The following is a 20,209-nucleotide window of genomic DNA, read 5'->3' as shown; positions in this document are numbered from 1 at the left end:
AATACATTCATACCATGAATCTAGTTCATTTGAGAATAACTTATTTGCTATATAGCTACTTTCAGGAACAATTGAACATGTTATATGATATTTGCTATGCTAAGTAACCAAATTATTTTAGCCATTCATAATTATTTTGTGCAATTGTGCTTTAAAAATAAATTAACAAATTACAAGAAAAATTCACACCAGAAATTGATTTTTAAAATAGTTTTAAGGTATTTTCATAGTGTACATTCTTCTCTTCTTCTATACATTAATGCAGTGCTCTATGGTGAAAAATGTTTTACATTGAATTCCTGTTTGTGCCTCTTTTCTTCCTCTAGTTCTTTCCCAGCACAAGATTCATTCTGGGCCGGGCGTGGTGGCTCACGCCTGTAATCCCAACACTTTGGGAGGCCGAGACGGGCAGATCACCTGAGGTCAGGAGTTCAAGACCAGTCTGGCCAACATGGTGAAACCCCATCTCTACTAAAAATACACACACACAGACACACACACAGACACACACACACACACACACACACACACACACACAAATTAGCTGGGTGGCCAGGCACAGTGGCTCACACCTGTAATCCCAGCACTTTGGGAGGCCGAGGTGGGCGGATCACGAGGTCAGGGGATTGAGGCCATCCTGGCTAACAAGGTGAAACCCTGTCTCTACTAAAAATACAAAAAATTAGCCAGGCATGGTGGCGGGTGCTTGTAGTCCCAGCTACTCAGGAGGCTGAGGCAGGAGAATGGCATGAACCTGGGAGGTGGAGCTTGCAGTGAGCCGAGATTGCACCACTGCACTCCAGCCTGGGCAACAGAGCGAGACTCCGTCTCAAAAAAAAAAAAAAAAATGGGTGTGGTGGTGGGCGCCTGTAATCCCAGCTACTTGGGAGGCTGAGGCAGGAGAATTGCTTGAACCCAGGAGGCAGAAGTTGCAGTGAGCCAAGATTGCACTGTTGCACTCCAGCCTGAGTAACAAGAGAGAGACTCTGTCTCAAAAATAAATAAAATAAAATAAAATTTTAAAAAAGATTCACTCTGATTAAACAAAAACTCTGTGTTGGACATCCCACCCAGTCCTGCCTTTTCCCTGCTGGAATTTATACTCCAAAATTATCTCTCCCTTTCTTCTTACTATCAAAAGCTCTTGGTGTCCTGTTCCCATCTAGTACCAAAGGAAAACCTTTAAACCAGTCAAACTAGAAGTTGGCAAACCATTGCCTTTGGACCAAATCCAACCCACCATTTTAATAAAGTTTTATTGGAAATTGCCATGTTTATGTTAAAACTAGAAGTTGGTAAACCATTGCCTTTGGAGCAAATCCAACCCACCATTTTAATAAAGTTTTATTGGAAATTGCCATGTTTATTTACTTACGTATTATTTGTGGATACTTTTGTGCTTCCACAGTAAAGATGACTAGTTGCAACAAAGATCATCTGTCTTACAGCTTAAAATATTTATTATGTGGCTACTTACAGAAAAAGTCTTCTGACCCCTGCTCTAATTAAATCATATTATGATATCAATGACAAATGTTTGTGTGTGTCCTTTTAGAGGCAATTGCATTTTTATAGCAAATGTATTGAGATATAATTTATATACCATAAATTTCACCCTTTTAAAGTGTAAACATATCACAGTTCAGTGGTTTTTAGTAGATTTACAGAACTGTGCAGCCATCAGCACCATTTAATTTTAGACCATTTTAATCACCTCAAAAAGAAACCCTGTACCCATTAACAGTTCCTCCCCAGTTCCTGACAACCACTAATCTACTTTCTGTCTCTATAGTTTGCCTTTTCTGGATGTTCTGTATAAATGGAATCACACAGTATGTGCATTTTGTGTCTGGTTTCTTTCACTTAGTATAATATTTTCAAGGTTAATCCATGTTGTAGCATGCATCAGAACTCCATTTCTTTTTATTGTTGAATAATAATCCATTATATGAAAATATACATTTTGCTTATTGATTCATCAGTTGATGGGAATTTGTGTTGTTTCCACTTTTTGGCTGTTATTAATAATGCTGGTATGAACATAGTGTACAAGTTTTTGTGTGAATGTTCAAAAAATCTTTTGGATATATACCTAGGAGTAGAATTGTTGTAAACTGCCAGAGAATTGAAAGCATGTCCCAACACACACATAGTTTGCAACTCTTCCTTAGTCTTTACACCCTGCTTGCACAGAGCATCCAGATTAGTCAGAGGTGAGAGATTAGGGCTTTCTCAGGGCTTTCTTGGGTATGTGCACAGTCCTGTACATGTCTGTGTCTTTCTTGATCCCCAGGAGTGTGACAGAGATATTCAAAATTTCTCCCCACTATATACATGTACATTTCATTTCTCAGTTTTTCTTTTCCTTTTTTTATTAGTTTCTTGTTTGCCACAACCAGTATTACTACCTCAGGCAGCCACAGAGTTAAACCATTGCTGCTGACTGTTTTGATGAAATATCCTGGGGATAGGACATTTTCAGTCACTGAGTTAGTTTGAATAAGGATATGCATTGTGGACGGCGCTCTTCCAGGGAGATTCCGGACAAGACAAATAGTGACAATCTGGGAGACTGGGACATTGTGGATAGGTCAAAACACATTCTGCCTCTTCCAGTGGCTGCTAGGCTTTTATAACTACCATGGCTTCAAGGCTGCTCGTTTTCAAGGCCATAGTAGTTCAAGTAGAACTTGCTGAGAAATGGGAGCTGGGAATAGAGCAGGTTAAAATGCCACAAAGCTCATTGTTTTTACCAAGATTCAGCTGATTTTCTTGAATAAATACTCCTTGGATTGTTGCAAGCCTGTGGTTAATTTCCAGAGTTCTCAAAAGTTGATTTTCACAATTTTCGCCAGTGTTCTGATAGCTTTAATGGAGGTGCAGACTTTCCCAGGTCTTCACACTATCATTCTGGAAGTGCTTCTCCACACTTGTCTATTTTTAAAGCACGCCTGAGGAGGCCAATGCCGTCATTAAAATTAATGGCTTTCTAATTCTAAAATTTTAAGAAATTTGGATCTAAAGCCAGAGATACTGGGGAATTCACATATTACTAAATAGACTGTGGACAATTCTAGATATATGTAAAATTTTCTCTAATTCTAGGGCATTGCAGAGTAATTACAGAAGATGGAGGACTGGTCTCAGATAAGAATAGGGCAGGTTAAAGCGCCCCAGCAGTTTTGTAGAGGACTGTTTAAATACAGCGGTAGGCCAGGCGCAGTGGCTCACACCTGTAATCCCAGCACTTTGGGAGGCCCAGGTGTGGGGATCACAAGGTCAGGTGATTGAGACCATCTGGCCAACAAGGTGAAACCCCATCTCTACCAAAAATACAAAAATTAGCCAGGTGTGGCGGCGCATGCCTGTAATCCCAGCTACTCAGGAGGCTGAGGCAGGAAAATCACCTGAACCCGGGAGGCAGAGGTTGCAGTGAGCCAAGATTTGCCACTGAACTCCAGCCTGTTGACAGAGCTAGACTCTATCTCAAATAAATAAATAAATAAATAAATAAATAAATAAATTACCGCAGTAAAAGTAGAAAAGGGAGTCAGAAGCTTGGCTGCTGACTTAGATGCTACATTTATTAGGAGTGGCTGGGTATGGCATGTACTTAGAGATTGTGGATTGCTCCAAGCCATCCCGTCTAGTCCTGTGTATACCACTGCTTGAACTGGCTAACTAGAGAATACATCCTTGCCTTGCTACTTACTGTCTGGTCTATCACTTCCTATCTGGTTTATCAGTGTCCTTATTTTCAAAAAGTGAGAAAATCAGACCGGAGCTTGTCTAAATTTTTACATTTCTAAATTTAGATGTTCCACCTGAAGTTATGAAGCATCAAAGAAACTAATTTTCTAAAGCAGGAAAGTATGCTAATGTATTTGCAGAAGATTTTCAATGATGTTTTGTTACTTTTGACTCCCCAGTTACTTATAATTTATCTGGAGACATTTCCAATGACTTCTGGTTGGTAAATATATTAATAGAATAATTATTTAAACCAAACCTTTTTACTTAGAAACATATTCAGATGTAATTTCCATTGCTTTTATAAAACCACATTAGGTTATTCTTTATTGCATATAACATCTTTCTTAACAGTAGCCTGAAAAACTCTCACTAAATTACCTTTGTTCTGATTCTTCTAAATTATAGAAATTTTAACATAAAAGTAATGAAGTTTCTTTTTGGAAATCTTGCCACATCTGTTATTACCAAAATATAAAAGATTATACTGATAAAAATTGGTAAGCAATTGGTAGCTTAGTGAACATACAAAAACTGGTTTAAATCATTCTTAGGATTGCTGCTCATGGCCTCAAGCACATTCTCAATTTAGGACCCTCATTCAGCCCTTTCTAAGGCCTCCTGATTACTGTGTTGTAAAAGGAAGTAGAGTCACAGTTCTTTTCAACTTTGTGTGTGCTCAGCTGTGATGTATTTGTTATTTTCTTCTTAGGAGTCTTAAATAGAGTCATGGAAGGTGAAAACTGACAAAGACCATAAATATCATCTTGTCTAGCCCTTGTCGCCCTCTCCCCTCACCATTTTATAAAGGAGGACACCGAGGCCCCTCCTAAAGTGTCTATATTTTTAATGGTGATTTGAAACACTTGAAAATTAATTAGATAATGAAGCAGGTATTCTTTAAGTTATATGATTCTAACCTGAATTTTATGTTTCTTTGTTTTCATTTGTTAATTTAACATAAAAAGTGGAAATAAACTACAATAATAAAAATCATTAATAAAAATTATTGTCATTTTAAATAATCCTTTCCCTTTTTTCTCTCATTTATGCTGATAATGAAGAATTAGTATTTTGGGTTTTTAGCAGCTGGGTTTTAGGGCTATTACTCTATTCTTCCTATGCTATGTGCCTTGGCAATCTAGGGACTTCTCTAACATTTTGCTGATAAGAAAACTCTTGGTAAGATTCTAACACTGAATTGATTGACCATTTGTAAAGAAAGAAGGAAGAAAGGAAAGAAGAAAAAAGGAAGAAAAATATATACCTGAAATTCCATCCATCATTGATAATCACCATTAGCATTATAGAGTACATCTTTTAATTATTTTATATATGTGTGGAGATATATATTTTTAATAAAAATAGGATATCATACTCTTTTCTAACCTACTTTATTTTTACTACACAATATTTGGCTTTATTGTATAGACAGAAATACCAGAGCTAATTAAGCAAATCACCTATTATTGGATATTTTGATTGATTTTAATTTTTTCTATATCCTTTGCATATTTATAATAAATTTCTTAGGAAAAGTCCTACAGAAAGGAATATGTGAGTCAACTGATAAGTAAAATGTTGAAGCTTTGACATTATTGTCAGCCAAGTTGTCATCAGGGAAGGTCATACAATTTATGTTCTCACCAGAAGAGTCCAAGAGTACCAGTAAATATTATGTACTGTTATCTTAATTGCCATTCCTTTTATTACAAACAAGAAGAATATTTTTTAAAAAATGTTTTATGGAGTGGTTATCAATCATATGATTTCTTGGTTAAAAGCAGCTCTCCTTTCCTATAGCTTTAAACTAGATTATTATGAAACTGAATTCTAGTTGAGCAAGGCACAAATGATTTGCTAGGTTCTGCTAACCATAATATGCCATCTGATTTTAAAGTCTCAACGTGCGTGGAGTATGAGCTAGAGGTCATTCGATGCTTGAGACTGGCACTGACCGATGCCGTCAAGGACACTGTACAGCAGATAGTATCTGTGATGAGCTCTAGGAGAAACTGTGAGACAAACCTAAACAAGCACATTGTTCCTGATTGTTTGCTTGAGAGCATGCCAAAAGAATGGAATTATAGTCCAAAAGAAACTAAAAGGAAAGAATCAAGCAAAAGTAAGTATATTTGTTTCTCTTTAAGAAAATACACCTGAAGAAGCAATTTTCTAGGATATGCAATCAAGTAAAATCCTAAAAGTTGTAAGAATTATGTACTATATTAATCTTCTTTCTATTAAGCATATTTGGGACCCTTATTTTTATTTTTACTATGAGTCACATGATCAAGGAAACTAGAATGGAAAATTATTCAAATGGTTATCTTCTTTATTTAATTACCAGTTCAGGATTTTCTGTGATGTTTTGTGTTCAGGCTAATACTCACAGATTAGTCACATGATTTTGACTAATTTTCTTAAAATTTGTTGAGTAACTTAAAATCCATACTCTAGAGAAGATTGCTCTGATATTCCACTTAGTTATTTTTTCCTTTAAGTTTTTTCTCTGCAAACACTAATTATTACCTTCTTTTCTCCTGTTAAAACACCTACATATGTAGCTTTTAGGCCAAAAATAGCACCCAGTTTGGTAAGTACATGTATTTTTCTGACAGGGTATTTTTCCCCCAGTGCTTCTGGTTCTAAATTGAGTGCATTGTTCCTATTCAGAACAGCGCATCCACCAAGTGTACTTAAGAACCATCAGTTACCTACATTATTCATTTATTTTATTAGTCAAGTCCTCTCTTCTTAAATAGTTTCTCCCTATCTAGATCTTTCCACTTTTGCAGAATTTCACAAGATTTCTTCGTATGTATATTACGTACCTGTATTCGTGAATCTTCTTTTGATTATTTAAAATAAAACTTTTTTCTTTCATATTCATCCTTTAAGAAGAATATTTTCACTAACTCTAAGGAAACTTTCTCCAGTTTTTCTAGAGAAACTAGAAAACTAGGAAACTAGGGAAAGTTTCCTTAGAGTTAGTGAAAATATTTTTTCTCTAAGGAAACTTTCAACAATAAAATACTCCAGCTGAACTCACTAAAGTCAATTGAAGGGACTAGCCTTTCTTTCATTCTTCTCCATGGAGATCCTAAATAATGTGACCTTATATTACAAACTCAAATCAATTATCTATCTGTGACCTTTCATAGTAATGCTTTAATTCTGTCCAAGCCCTATTAAACTCCCTTTGAATCTAGTAAAGCCATTTAATTGAAATTGGAAAATGTCACCTTTTCATTACTTAAGTTCTTTCTTTTCTAAGAGTTGTTGCCATCTCTCCTTTGTTCTAGCTTTTGGATATTTCATACATTTTGACCAATTCAGTAGGCATGATTTATAGTTAACATATCATGCCATATGAGTAGCACTATTTTGCTTGTGGTTTTCGAGTTGTTCTATTCATGAACAATTTTGCTTTTTCTAAGCACTTTGGAATTCCTCCATACCATTGCAAAGAGCCTCTTATTCCAAAAAATGCTTACTTATAGATACCAGTTGTTAAAGTTTTCCTTACTAAATAACATTTTTCATAAAATGCTCATTCCGAGTAAAAGTACAACACAAAGACAACCATGAAGGAAAGTCAGATCCCATGTATATATAAAAGAAAGTGACTTTACAAACCATTTTTTGCATTCTAACAGGATGTGACAATAGGAGAATGCCATTGTTCTTCTTTACTGCCCTCTGAAATGCTACAGGGACTTTTAGATTTGTACTTCTTAAATTTTATTTTCACTACAGAATATAAGATAGAGAATGTGTACATGCTGGACGTTAAGTTATTTATTGATTTCATTATTCATTCAGTAGAAATTTACTAAGTGAGAGACTACTATATACCAGGCACTGTGTTTCAGATCAGAGATAAACCTAAGTGCAGTATCTCCTCTTGGTGCCAGAAGACTAGTATAACTGTTTCAAAATGGGTACAAATAAGAGATGTACAGTTTTTTTGGTGTATGAGAAGAGAGAAAGAAATTAAACTTCACTAAAATATCACTTGGGATTGTCACTGGAGACCTTTCTTGGTCTGTGGGTGAGCCAGTGGGTGTTGAGGACAAACACCGCATGTTCTCACTCATAGGTGGGAATTGAACAATGAGATCACTTGGACTCGGGAGGGGGAACATCACACACTGGGGCCTATCATGGGGAGGGGGGAGTGGGGAGGAATGGCATTGGGAGTTATACCTGATGTAAATGATGAGTTGATGGGTGCTGACGAGTTGATGGGTGCAGCACACCAACATGGCACAAGTATACATATGTAACAAACCTGCACGTTGTATGCATGTACCCTAGAACTTAAAGTATAATAATAATAATAATAATAATATGTGAGGAAGCTTGAGGGAAGAGCAGGGTTGCCATGCTCTTGGGGAGAGGCCATGGGCAGGGTGACCTTATTCCTCCTTTAGCTTTCAGCACACGGTAATGAATTAGAGTTGTCCTTTGTATTACGGACTCTGGTTGTAACAAAATTAATCCTCATAATACATACAAGTGACTTTAACATATTCCTATAAACCAGTAAGTGAACTGCAGTTTAAAACTAGTGCTGGAAATGCAATCAAGAGCAAACAATGACAAAGTGAAAAAGCTCCCACTTGTTTCTATTCTTAATATGAGCTCTTCACAGCCATATTACAAAACAATGATGATTTGATCACATTTGGCCAAAAAAATAAAAAAAAAAATTGTGGGGAAATGATTTGAAATGTGGCTTCCCATATATTTTGTTAGATGTGAATCCCTCCTAAGCCAGTATTGAGCCTTGAGATATTAGCTAGTTTGGAGTCATCTTGATAAACAAAAGATTTCTACACCAAGTATCCAAAACATGAAGATAAACTTCTGTAATTTTTTTCAACCATGTTTTAATTTAGTGATATATAATCACGGTTCTTACAAAATTTGTCTAAGTAATTATAAATGTTTAAAGGTCTTTAAAAAAAATCTAACTTACTAAAAGACAACTAGTCATTATCTTAGGGAATATTTGTCCTTCTTGACACAGTAAAAATGACAGAACATGGAAAACACTATGGTGACAAACTAAAATGCATTCTTTATTTCTTTATCAGCAAATACTGTGACATTAAAAAACACTGAGGATTTAAAGAAATAAATATTACAATAAAGATTACAGTGTAGATTTACTGGAGAGTTGGATGGAAGTTAGGATGGTTCTGACACAGCTCTGCTTTTAGATATTTGTTTCATTATGTTTCAAAGAACAAATACACAAATAACTAGTTGTTTTGTTTTGTTTCTTTGACAAAAATTAAATGAAAGATATACCTGAGAAGACATTTTCTCAACAGTAAATTGCTTTTTTAATGAAAATAATCCCATATGGCAAAACTTTTGGAGTAATTGTCTTAATGGAAACAATGAATTCTAGAGAGAGGAAACAGAAGTAGCAAGCAGCATTTAGGAAAATGTGTCCATGCCATTGGTCACATGCAGAAACAGCATAATGAGAAAGAAATTGATGGCAGAAATATACAAAGTGCTATAAGAAGTCATTAGTATAGTGTATAAAAACCAGGCCTATTTGTTTCATAAGAACCAATGTTATCTACAAAAATATCATCTCTTTTTGCTTAAGAATTTAGAAATAGGATTTTCTAACATGATATAAAATATTGCAAATGAAGAGTTTCAGTGACTCTTGAATGCTTTTCTCATCACTGGCCATCAGAGAAATGCAAATCAAAACCACAATGAGATACCATCTCCCACCAGTTAGAATGGCAATCATTAAAAAGTCAGGAAACAACAGGTGCTGGAGAGGATGTGGAGAAATAGGAACACTTTTACACTGTTGATGGGATTGTAAACTAGTTCAACCATTGTGGAAAACAGTATGGTGATTCTTCAAGGATCTAGAACTAGAAATACCATATGACCCAGCCATAGCATTACTGTATAGCAGCATTACATGCTGCTATAAAGACACATGCACACATATGTTTGTTGCAGCACTATTCACAATAGCAAAGACTTGGAATCAACCTAAATGTCCATCAGTGACAGACTGGATTAAGAAAATGTGGCACATATGCACCATGGAATACTACACAGCCGTAAAAAAGATGCGTTCGTGTCCTTTGTAGGGACATGGCTGCAGCTGGCAACCATCATTCTCAGCAAACTTTCGCAAGAACAGAAAACCAAACACCACATGTTCTCACTCATAGGTGGGAATTGAACAATGAGATCACTTGGACATGGGAAGGGGAACATCACACACCGGGGCCTATTATAGGGAGCGGTGGCGGGGGAGGAATGGCATTGGGAGTTATACCTGATGTAAATGACGAGTTGATGGGTGCTGACGAGTTGATGGGTGCAGGACACCAACATGGCACATGTATACATATATAACAAACCTGCACATTGTGCACATGTACCCTAGAACTTAAAGTATAAAAAATATATATATATATATATAAAAATTTCCATTTGTTTGCAAAAACAACAAATTGACATCACAGATGATGGATACTTATTAGTCAAATTTCAACAATAGCCTTCACCTATTTGGTAGTTAACACTGAAAAATAAATGCCATGATTTTGTGGGCACAGCTAAGGATATACTGGTTTCATGTTGATCTATATGTGTTCGTGTAGTGGCTTTTTCACCTATGACAGCCGTGAAAACCTGATCTTGAAACAAACTGAATTTAGAACTTGACCTCTGTATTGTGAAGTGTTAAGCCCAGATTTAAAAAATAATAAAAAAGTTCATTATCCTCATTCAACAAATTGTTACTGATCTTTTTTACCATTAATAAATACAATTTTAAAAATTAATTTTGACATTATTTTCTTTACCTCATTTATTGTATATTTCCTTTTTGCATGTTTTATCAACCACAAATATATTATTACGGTAGTACCTTACAGAAAAGAAGAAATGACAAATACATCAATAAACATATATTGCATTCATCCTAAGACATAGATTTGCTTCATAATTTATCAGCTCTTAAATTGGATGACACAATATATTACATATATACGGCTTAGGTAGAATTAAACTTATTTAAATAAAGACAGAAAGACAAGTATGTAGCAGTCTTAAAAGATCCTTCCCTGTATGTTGTTGACATCATCATAGACTCAGAGCCCTAGAGATTGGTAGAATGGATTCATTAATTTGTCATTAGCCTAAAAGTTCTGATTGAAATTTGCCTCAAGCGTTAATGAAATAGCTGGGGATTTGGGTACCCGTAGTCCTCAGAGTTTATAAAATATCAGTGGAGTGTAGGTGTGAAGAAGAAAATTGGTAATCTTTACCTAATATCTACTTAGTTTGTCAAATATTTGCTCAGTATCTGTAGTCAAACCCTCTTTAAGACAGAGGGAATACAAGATACAATCTTTCAAGTCAAAGACCTGACAGCAGAATAGGGACTACGAGACACAAACACATAAAGAACAATGAGACATTTCAAATAATTTAAGAACACTAAGGAAGAGTTGCTTTATCTATATTTTAAGCCTCACCTAAACACATTAATTTGAATAAAAAGAAAACATTTATTGAGCAACTATTTTGATCAGGTGCTGAGCTAGGTGCTTTCACATTAATGATCTTATTTAATGCAAGAGCCTTAGGAGATTATTCAAATATGTGTTGGACCTAGTTTTTACAAACTTATAAAGACTGCTCCAATTAATTTTTAAAATGATTCTTAAGTTGTCATGGATTGCAGAGGAGTCACTAGATTAGACATATTTTCCAAGAGCTTTGTACTTTTTTGGAACAGAGTGACTTTTTAAATGTTACACATATCTTCAGAAAATGTTCACATTGTTCTGTTATTTTTGTCCAGCAAACACAGTAAAGAATGTTTTACCAAAGAACTCAGAGCTACTTTCTTTTGGCTTCTCATTCAGTTTTAATGTTCAAATTCCATTATGTACATAGTGGATTAAAACACTGTCTGGCTTTGTGGGATAATCAAGGAGCTAAGAGCTTTGTTTCCCGTGCTCTGGAGTTTATAGGCTAGCTGTAAAGACAACTCATGAATATATAAATAACATAAATAAAATAGATGATAATACAAAAATAACATAGCCAATTATGGACCTAATTACCAAAATGGTCATATATAGAATATATTCAAATAAATTCACAAGAGGGGAGAGGACTTTGAACTAAGAGTTGAAGATTATTTGTGAACCCTGAAGACAGAGGGCATTCCATTGAGAGTAATGACGTACTCAGAAGCCTAAAAGCAAAGAGGATAAAGCATGTTAAAGGTCTTAAAGAGAAGGATCATAGAAACAGGCTGAGGCTAGACTGTGGAGTGTTTTCACAGCAAGGCCCAAGAGACTGATCTTATAACAGTGGTAAGTAGCTAAAATTATCACAGGGAAATTGGATAATACAGTTCATAGGGATGAATTCAGTTTTACAGTGCAGGAGAAGGGCTGGACATAGCCTGGAGAAGGGAGATGAGTTAGGAGAACACTTCCATAGTCAAGGTACCATGTGTGAAGAAGGGCTTGAGGTAGGTCAGTAACCTCAGCTGGCCCCAGCAATGAGAAACTGGATGGCAGAGATAAAAGGGCAGAACTATGTATCAATGCTGATCACTGATTAGGTATGAAGGATCAACAGGAATATTTAACAGGAAGGAAGAACGGGAGGGAGGAGGTGAGGAAGGAGAGTAGTGAGGAAGAAGGGAGGGAGGGAGAGAGGAAGGAATGAAAGAAGAAAGGAGGAAAGGGTGGGTGGGAGGGAGAAGGGCCAAGCTAGTTTGGAAGACAATGAATTTGGTTTTAGTTATATTGAGTTGACAGTGATGAGGACACAGAAGTGAAATGCTTAACAGAAAGCTGGAGTTACAGGACTACAGTTCTGGAGAAAGGCCAAGACTTAAGATTCTGGAATCATATAGAAGAGTGGTTCTCAACCAGACAGTTTTGTTCCCAGGGGCCATTTGGCAATGCCTGAGGACATTTTTGGTTGTCACCACTGAGGGGGATGCTACTGACATCTAGTGGGTGGAGGCCAGAGATGCAGCTGAACACACTACAGAACATAGAACAGCTCTTCACAACAAAGGATCATCCAGTCCAAAATGGCAATAGTGCTGAAGTTGAGAAACCCTGATATAGAGAAGAAGAATTAATACATTTTTCTTGGAAAATATGTCTAATCTAGTGACTCCTCCGCAATTCATGACAACCTAAGAATCATTTAAAAATTAATTGGAACAGTCTTTATAAGTGTGTAAACACTAGGTCCAACACATATTTGAATAATCTCCTAAGGCTGTTGCATTAAATAAGATTATAAATGTGAAATTGCACCAAACAAGGGAGAACATGTAGAATCATCAGCCAAAAGGCTAAGGACGTCTCAGCAAAAATCTACATCTAAGAGGTGTTAGTAGAAAGTGGAAATAGCATAGGACACAAAGAAGCAAAGAGGAGAGATAGAGGTAAGCAGGAAACAATTTACTGACTCATTCATTCAACCAATATTTATTGACAACTATTATATATGAGGTACTAAGTGCTAGGGATATGGGAATGCCTTCTAAGAGCTTATAGTTCAGAAGAGGGTGACATACAGTGTGCAGGAAAAGGACGTAATTATTAGATGATGGGGAATGCTATAATAAAGGCAACAAAATGGGGATCCCTGAAAGAGAGGGTCCTGGGGCTGTGATGGAAGGGTGTAAAATGGACTGAGAGGATGACGAGATGAGATAAGATAAGATGGTGAGGCAAGGCTGTCTGAGGAGGTAACATTTGGGTTGAGAACTGAAAGGAGAGAAACCAGTCCTGAGGAGAGCTGGAATGATTCTGTCATGGATTCCAAGGGAGAAGGGCTTAAGGGGGAGTCAGAAGTATCAAAGCCTACAAAGTTGCCCAGCTGGGAACTTTTGTATTTGTTAATTAGGAGGCCACATGGGTCCTGGAAAGCTGCAGTCTTGAAAGAATACAAATTATGAGTCTAAATTTTCTAATCTTCATTTATGAGAGAAAAAAAAACCCGGATTTGTGATTTGGGGGAACTTTAGGTAGTACTGCCAGAGACCCCGGTTAGAGTTCTGTTGGAATATGTCAAGCACTTGATCTTCTTGCCAATTTTCTCCACAAAAATTAGACATCTTTATACAACACAAAACCATGCAATGATTGAACGCAAATGCTAATATTAATCATACCTTTTCTTTTCTTCCCCAGGCTTCACAAGGCTTGCTGCTCAGGCAGTATCTATTGTAATCAGCAAGTTACCTACGGTGATTGCATGTTTGCCTCCCCCAATTAAATACTTCTTTTTTCTGTCTGAGAGAAAAATGTCAAAAAACTTTGTTGAATTGAAGAAAGCTGGTCTGCTTGTCTGGAACTTGATTGTAATTATATGTCGGATATTTGAGGACGGAAACACTGTGGAACTTTTAACAGGTGCCTCCCTTGACAGATGGAGTAAAGAAAAACTGGGTTTAATTTGTATGTGTTTGGAGAGCATCATGGGAGACCAGACAAGTATCCCTAATCAAATGATCCAAAAGGTCATACAGAGCATTGAGCAGCAGAAGCCCAACTGGATTGAACGTCAATTGTTGAAAGCAAGGAAACTGAGCACTGAATGGTAAAGTGATGTTTTTCTCTTACTGGATTTCATCAAATGCTTTTACAATAACAAAATCACCAACAAACAACAATATATTGTCAGATGGGCAGCAATAGTATTTTGCTAAATTCATGGGAGCTTTGATGAATAAAAAAAAGATAAGTATCCCATTAAAAATTGGATTGTTGCACATTTCTTGTCTTCTTAAAATGTGAACCCCATTGACACACTGGAACATTATACTTGTTTAGTCACCGTCTTAAGGTTTCTGATTAAAAGGGTGGTAGTTAAACCCAGGAGAATTTAGTTTCACCCCTTTTCAGTGTGCAAACAGGTATCTGTTGGATAGCCTGGAGCATTTTGCAAATGGATTGGGCATGGAGATTAAATTAAGAAGGAATTAATGGATATAAAAGGCTTTTTATTGCTTTCTGTGTACCTGATTGTCAAAAAGGTACACATTTTTCATCTGGTAATGTAAGAATCCCAGAGGGCAACTAGGGCATATCACACTCCAGCTATAAACACACCCAGCTGTTTCTGTATGAAAATGTCAGCCTTCTCATGGGTTTGTCACTAAGAGCTAAGTGATTTGTGATACTGCAAAGATGTTTAAGGGTCCCTGATGAATTTAAATATGTACATAGAGTCCTCCTGTCTTTAAATTAGTCTTCAGGTATAGAATTGCATGGTATTGATAAAGGAATTCCAGCTCATATGGTCTATAGATCACTGTCAGCCCATTTTAAAAACACCCACACACGCTGTCCCTCATTCTTTAAAAAAATATTCATGTTGCTAGCAGATACTAATATAACTTTCTGCCCAAAATGATGAAAAGTCACTTGATATATGGTTACTCTTACTAGTACATGGTAATGATAAAGAGATCAGGCTTTGGAATCAGATGGGCAAGTACAAATCCCTTGTAAATGGGTCATCTTGTGCAAGTTATTGAATCTCTCAAAGCCTCAGTTTCAATGATGATACCACACTGACAGAATTGTTTTGAAAAACTAAATAACATTCATGGAGTTCTTAGCATCAAGCTTGGAACTGATAGGCATTTACTATGTATAAACTCTATTAAAATACATTGCCTTCACTGGTTAGTATTAAGGTAATTAATAATGTTTACTTGTCTATGTTAATCTATAAGGCTTTATGTTAATTCAAATGGGGAAAAGTAGGTAATCATGATTTTCCTGGTCTCATCACACTGACCTCTAGAAATGTACTTCTGGAGTGTCCCATGGGTAGGAATTACAATAGCATTCAGGCAAATGCTTAGTAACATTGACAGTGACCGTCTTAATCTTTCTGTTTGCATTCAATACTAATTTACAGGCTTTAATCCAATGACTAAAACATTAAGGCCTGATGTCATTATCCATGGCAGTGGTTATAAAGGGGAGAGGAAAAACAAGAGTAAAAAGTATATCTGATTATAGTGACAAAGTTAAATTTATGATACTGCTGATTTAGTAGCCCCTATATCAAATAAGATCCATTTAAAGCAATGTCTAGGTAATACATGTAGGGGTACATACAAGAATCTATAAGCTAAATTTTTTCCTTAAAAGCTGATTTCAATTTAAGTTTTATAAACAGCCCCAACACATCTGGTATCTCCTATAGTGGGAGTTGCCTAGCTAATATTTTGCTGATTAACAATGAGCCAAAACATTATTTACCTCTCATACAACATGCATAAAAAAATGAACAATTGCTGACTTAAAAAACGCAGTACAGCCCTCAAAGTTTCTGAGTAATTATGTAATTAGCACAATACATCTTTCTCAATTTCTCAAATGATATCAATATACAAAGTGCAGTTTTAAAGTTATGTATTGCATTTATTTGAAAAAGAGTTAAATTTGACTTAACTCACTTTAGATAACAATCTCTTACAGAGTTTGGGCAGTATAAGAGTGTTTCTTGGCTGGGCGCGGTGGCTCACACCTGTAATCCCAGCACTTTGGGAGGCTAAGGCAGGCAGATCACCTGAGGTCAGGAGTTCTAGACCAGCCTGACCAATATGATGAAACCCCATCTCTACAAAAAATACACACACAAAAAAAAGTAGCTGGGTGTGGTGGCGGGCACCTGTAATCCCAGCTACTCGGGAGGCTGAGACAGGAGAATTGCTTGAACCTGGGAGGCGGAGGTTGCAGTGAGCTGATTTTGCGCCTTTGCACTCCAGCCTGGGCAACAAAAGTGAAACTCTGTCGCAAAAAAAAAAAAAAAAAAAAGAGTGTTTCTTCTTGACTTTGATTTCAAATTGATTATGTTATACAAGTGCACTTCCACCTCTAAGTATTTCTTACTAATTGGTGGTCATTTTACTCATAGATATACACTGTGAGGAAAAATGTATTTCAAAACATGATGTCTGTATTACGTAGAGGGTTGCCTTGGTTCTACCATAATTTTTAAAAATATATGAGTATGTAAGCATTTAAACTAAAATGGTTCTTCTGTTAAGATCAATTAAATCTTAATTACTTATGAAGATTATCTGAAACTACATGATACCATTTAGCTAGATTCCTTTGACTTGCATCCAGATTTAACTTTGATTTTATGGAAATGGTGAAAGTAACTGCAGTGGAAAAGGTGGCAGCTGTAAGTGTCGCCTGTCTTGCATACTGCCTGAAAGCATTACTATTCATTAAAATAACCTTCACTTTGTAGTAACACTCAAGCTGTAAACAGTCAACTTAGATTCTGGAGAACACACCGCACAAAAAGTAAAGAAATGTCTGTCTTTGCAAAGTAATTTGTCGAGTTGAAGATTATTGTTTTTCATCATGGTGACCCTGACTTGGCTGGCTGGGTGCATATACAGATTAAGATTAATGCAGTTATTCCTTGGCTAAGGTCTGCCTCTTTCAGGGCACATTCTCCCTAATGACATGATTGATAGGCAGTCCCAAATCCGGAGAGGAACTCATTAATCATAGCATTGACTGAATCCAATCATTTGCTTCACCTGCACAGTGATGGACAGGAAAGGATACAATTCAGAAGCTGACACTGAGATACTCCTTTGTCAGAGGGCCTCAACTTTTTCAATGTCAGCCTCTACAAAACCTGACAAGAAATTTTTTTTTGCAACCTGTATGCAGTTTCAAAAACATACCTGCAAACTTATTTTCTTGTAAAAAGGTCTTTAAAAAAAAATTTACTCTAGTTAATGAATATCTCTAAGTCAAAGTAGGATTTTCTTTATTTTTTAGCAAGGCTATATGATCTTAAAGTTCCTCCCGTTTTTGAGAAGGATGTTTTGAAGCTACATGTGGAAGCAATATCAAACTTAATGTCCAGCAGCTGGGTGTCATTTGGTTCCGTCTTCAGGTCAGCTGCACTGACTCTTAGCAGAACTAATTTTATAATCATGGCAAAATCTCAGTAATGAACTGCAGTATACAGCTGATTACGCCACAGTAAATTTTATTTAGTCTTGGAAACAGTGGAAAACCATGAGTTTTAAGAATACTTACATTGCAAAGTGTAGCATGATCCCAATAACAACAAGAAAATTCTTATGGAATATATGTGTACATTGAATATCAAAATTTTTTGCACTGGTATAGTTTGAAATGTTTAAATTCTTTTTGTCATCCATTATTACTGTGTAAATAATGTTCAAAATCAACAATATGTATATAGATCCTTCTAAAAGAAATGTTTTAGAACTATATCTTGCACATTCCTGGTGTGGTGATAGTAGACTCTTTTTCTGGAAGAATAATCAGGATAGTGACTTTTGCTAAGTATCTGTTACAGAAAGAAACAGGAGTGGGGCACATATTTTTAAAAGGCAACAAGTGTCAAAGGCCAATTTAAAATACCCACTGGTAAGCACACTGCCACGAAGCACCCAGCCTATATTTAGCATAATAGGCTCCCCCTTTTGACACTTTAATTAGTCTTCAATGTGTTTTACAACAGGTGTAAAGAGGACTCTACAAAAGACAAAATACCAAAGCTATTTCAGGCATCAAAGATACTTTTTATCCACAAAGAGAAAATACAAATTATTTCTTACATGTTCTTAAAAAGAAATGTTTTGTTTTCATCTCATGATTATAGCAATCTCAACAATTGCAGTAATGGGAAAATGTTTTATAGATAGGAGTATAAATGCAGTAAAGACATGTTTTAGAAGAAACGATTCAATTTTTGAAAATGCTTTCAGGTGCTTAATTCTAAGGTGCTGTTTATGTGAGCAGCAGCGGTTTGGGAAGGCTTACCTATTTCAGGGAAGTCTTTATGGATGCTTTGAATCTGAGATTTACATCAACTCTCCACACTCCATCTCCATGATTACTCTCCATCTTTACAATTCTTCACTACTGATATGTATATGCTTTCTTTGTATTTAGTGCATTTATGACAATAGAGAAAAGCACGTCCTTACAAGAAGGAGATATTGCTCTTGAACTGACTGAGCAGAAAATAAACACGATGGTCCTGGATCTCTGCCACAAACCAGGTGGCAGCGAGTACCTGAGGCAAATTTATCACATCATGCAGCTCAATGAGGTAGGGAAACGGCCTTTTTACCGAGCAATTAGGTGTGTACTGGCCTGAGGCAGCGTCTGCTGGCAGCTAAGGGTTAGTCAAGGAGGTGATAATACTTCTTAAAGTCAATACCAAACTCAATATTGCATTATTAATAGAATCTATTCAGCCCCGGCTGTTCTGCATTTGTACAGAAAAAGCTTCACTGAAACAATGTAGATTTTATTTATATGGTTTAAACAATAACACGGCTCATAAACTCAGTTCAGTTCTGAATTGTAGACACTAGAGGTGTAGTTTGGGAATTGTGTGTTTGTGACTGTTAGACTGATGTTAAAATCTGGTATTTGTACAATGAATTTTCAGAAGAGGTACTTAGCTCTTTTCCTGCAGATATCATGCTTGTGTTGGTGAAGTTGGAGATTTCTTATTTAATCAAAAAACTTAAGAAGAATATTGAACTATATTCGGGAGCAACCAGATGAACCGAGGAAAATTCATTAATACACAGACGCTGGTTGAACCAATGTTATGCCTTTCTATCCCCTTGCCCTCTGACTTTGCATGTTTTTGGCTGTTTTAGTGAAAATGTAAATAGCACGTTATCTCAGCTATTGAAACAAAGTTCTCTAACTTAATCAGGTTTTGAATTTGATCATATGTGTCTGAATTAGATTGTGGCATCTAATTGTGTTTATATTTGCAAATACATGAATATAATTTTTGGAATAGTAAAAATTGTATAATGTGAATATATAGTGTTTTAGTTTTATCTATATAACATAGGCCTTTATAACCATACATTTTCAAGGAATAAATTAAATTCGACAATAGCATGTTACAACTTGATTATATAAATGTTTTGCCCACCATTAGCTATCTGAAAGTTACTTCAAGTATACCTTGTTTCCTGGATTTCACAGAACTAATCAAACAGTCAATAAACAGGTGATATAACAATGGCCTCAGAAGGATGTAAGAAATTTGTAGCTATGAGATATGACCCTGTCCTTAAGGCACCAGAGCTCAGTTTGTAATTGTTACAAAGTAACACAACCTATTCACTCTTGTCAGTGATCCCTCATAGCTTGCTTAGGGTTTCTATCTGGGAAACTCAGGAACCCCTCACCTTGGCAAACTGAAAGACCTCTATTGCAAAGTGATGCTCCTCATTGGGTATGTCCACCTGGCCATTCTGATTGGCCAAAGTAATTGTGGTGACTACTGAGGAACAGATGTTGCAGTGTGGTTACCCCCATATCCTTAGTTAAACAGTGTTACAATAGCTCTGAGGATGGTAAAGCTGGTC

The 20,209-nt window shown here is 36.2% G+C and overlaps 1 protein-coding gene across 8 annotated transcripts in view; it reads left to right on the top strand.

The window, feature by feature from the left end:
* The window catches only part of KIAA0825, a 473,908-nt gene that overhangs the window by 208,160 nt on the left and 245,539 nt on the right, over positions 1-20,209 (top strand). For all 8 annotated transcript variants that reach the window (XM_078004985.1, XM_015140426.3, XM_078004982.1 and 5 more), the window contains 3 exons: positions 5,651-5,875; positions 13,983-14,391; positions 18,762-18,921. In XM_078004985.1, coding sequence (XP_077861111.1) covers positions 5,651-5,875; positions 13,983-14,391; positions 18,762-18,921 — 794 coding nt within the window. The remainder of the gene's footprint in view (positions 1-5,650; positions 5,876-13,982; positions 14,392-18,761; positions 18,922-20,209) is intronic.

This window comes from Macaca mulatta, chromosome 6 (genome assembly GCF_049350105.2).
Source record: "Macaca mulatta isolate MMU2019108-1 chromosome 6, T2T-MMU8v2.0, whole genome shotgun sequence".
In the NCBI taxonomy this organism is placed as follows: Eukaryota; Metazoa; Chordata; class Mammalia; order Primates; family Cercopithecidae; genus Macaca; species Macaca mulatta.
Note: the sequence above shows the minus strand (reverse complement) of the source record. Positions and strands in the feature narration are given on the sequence as shown.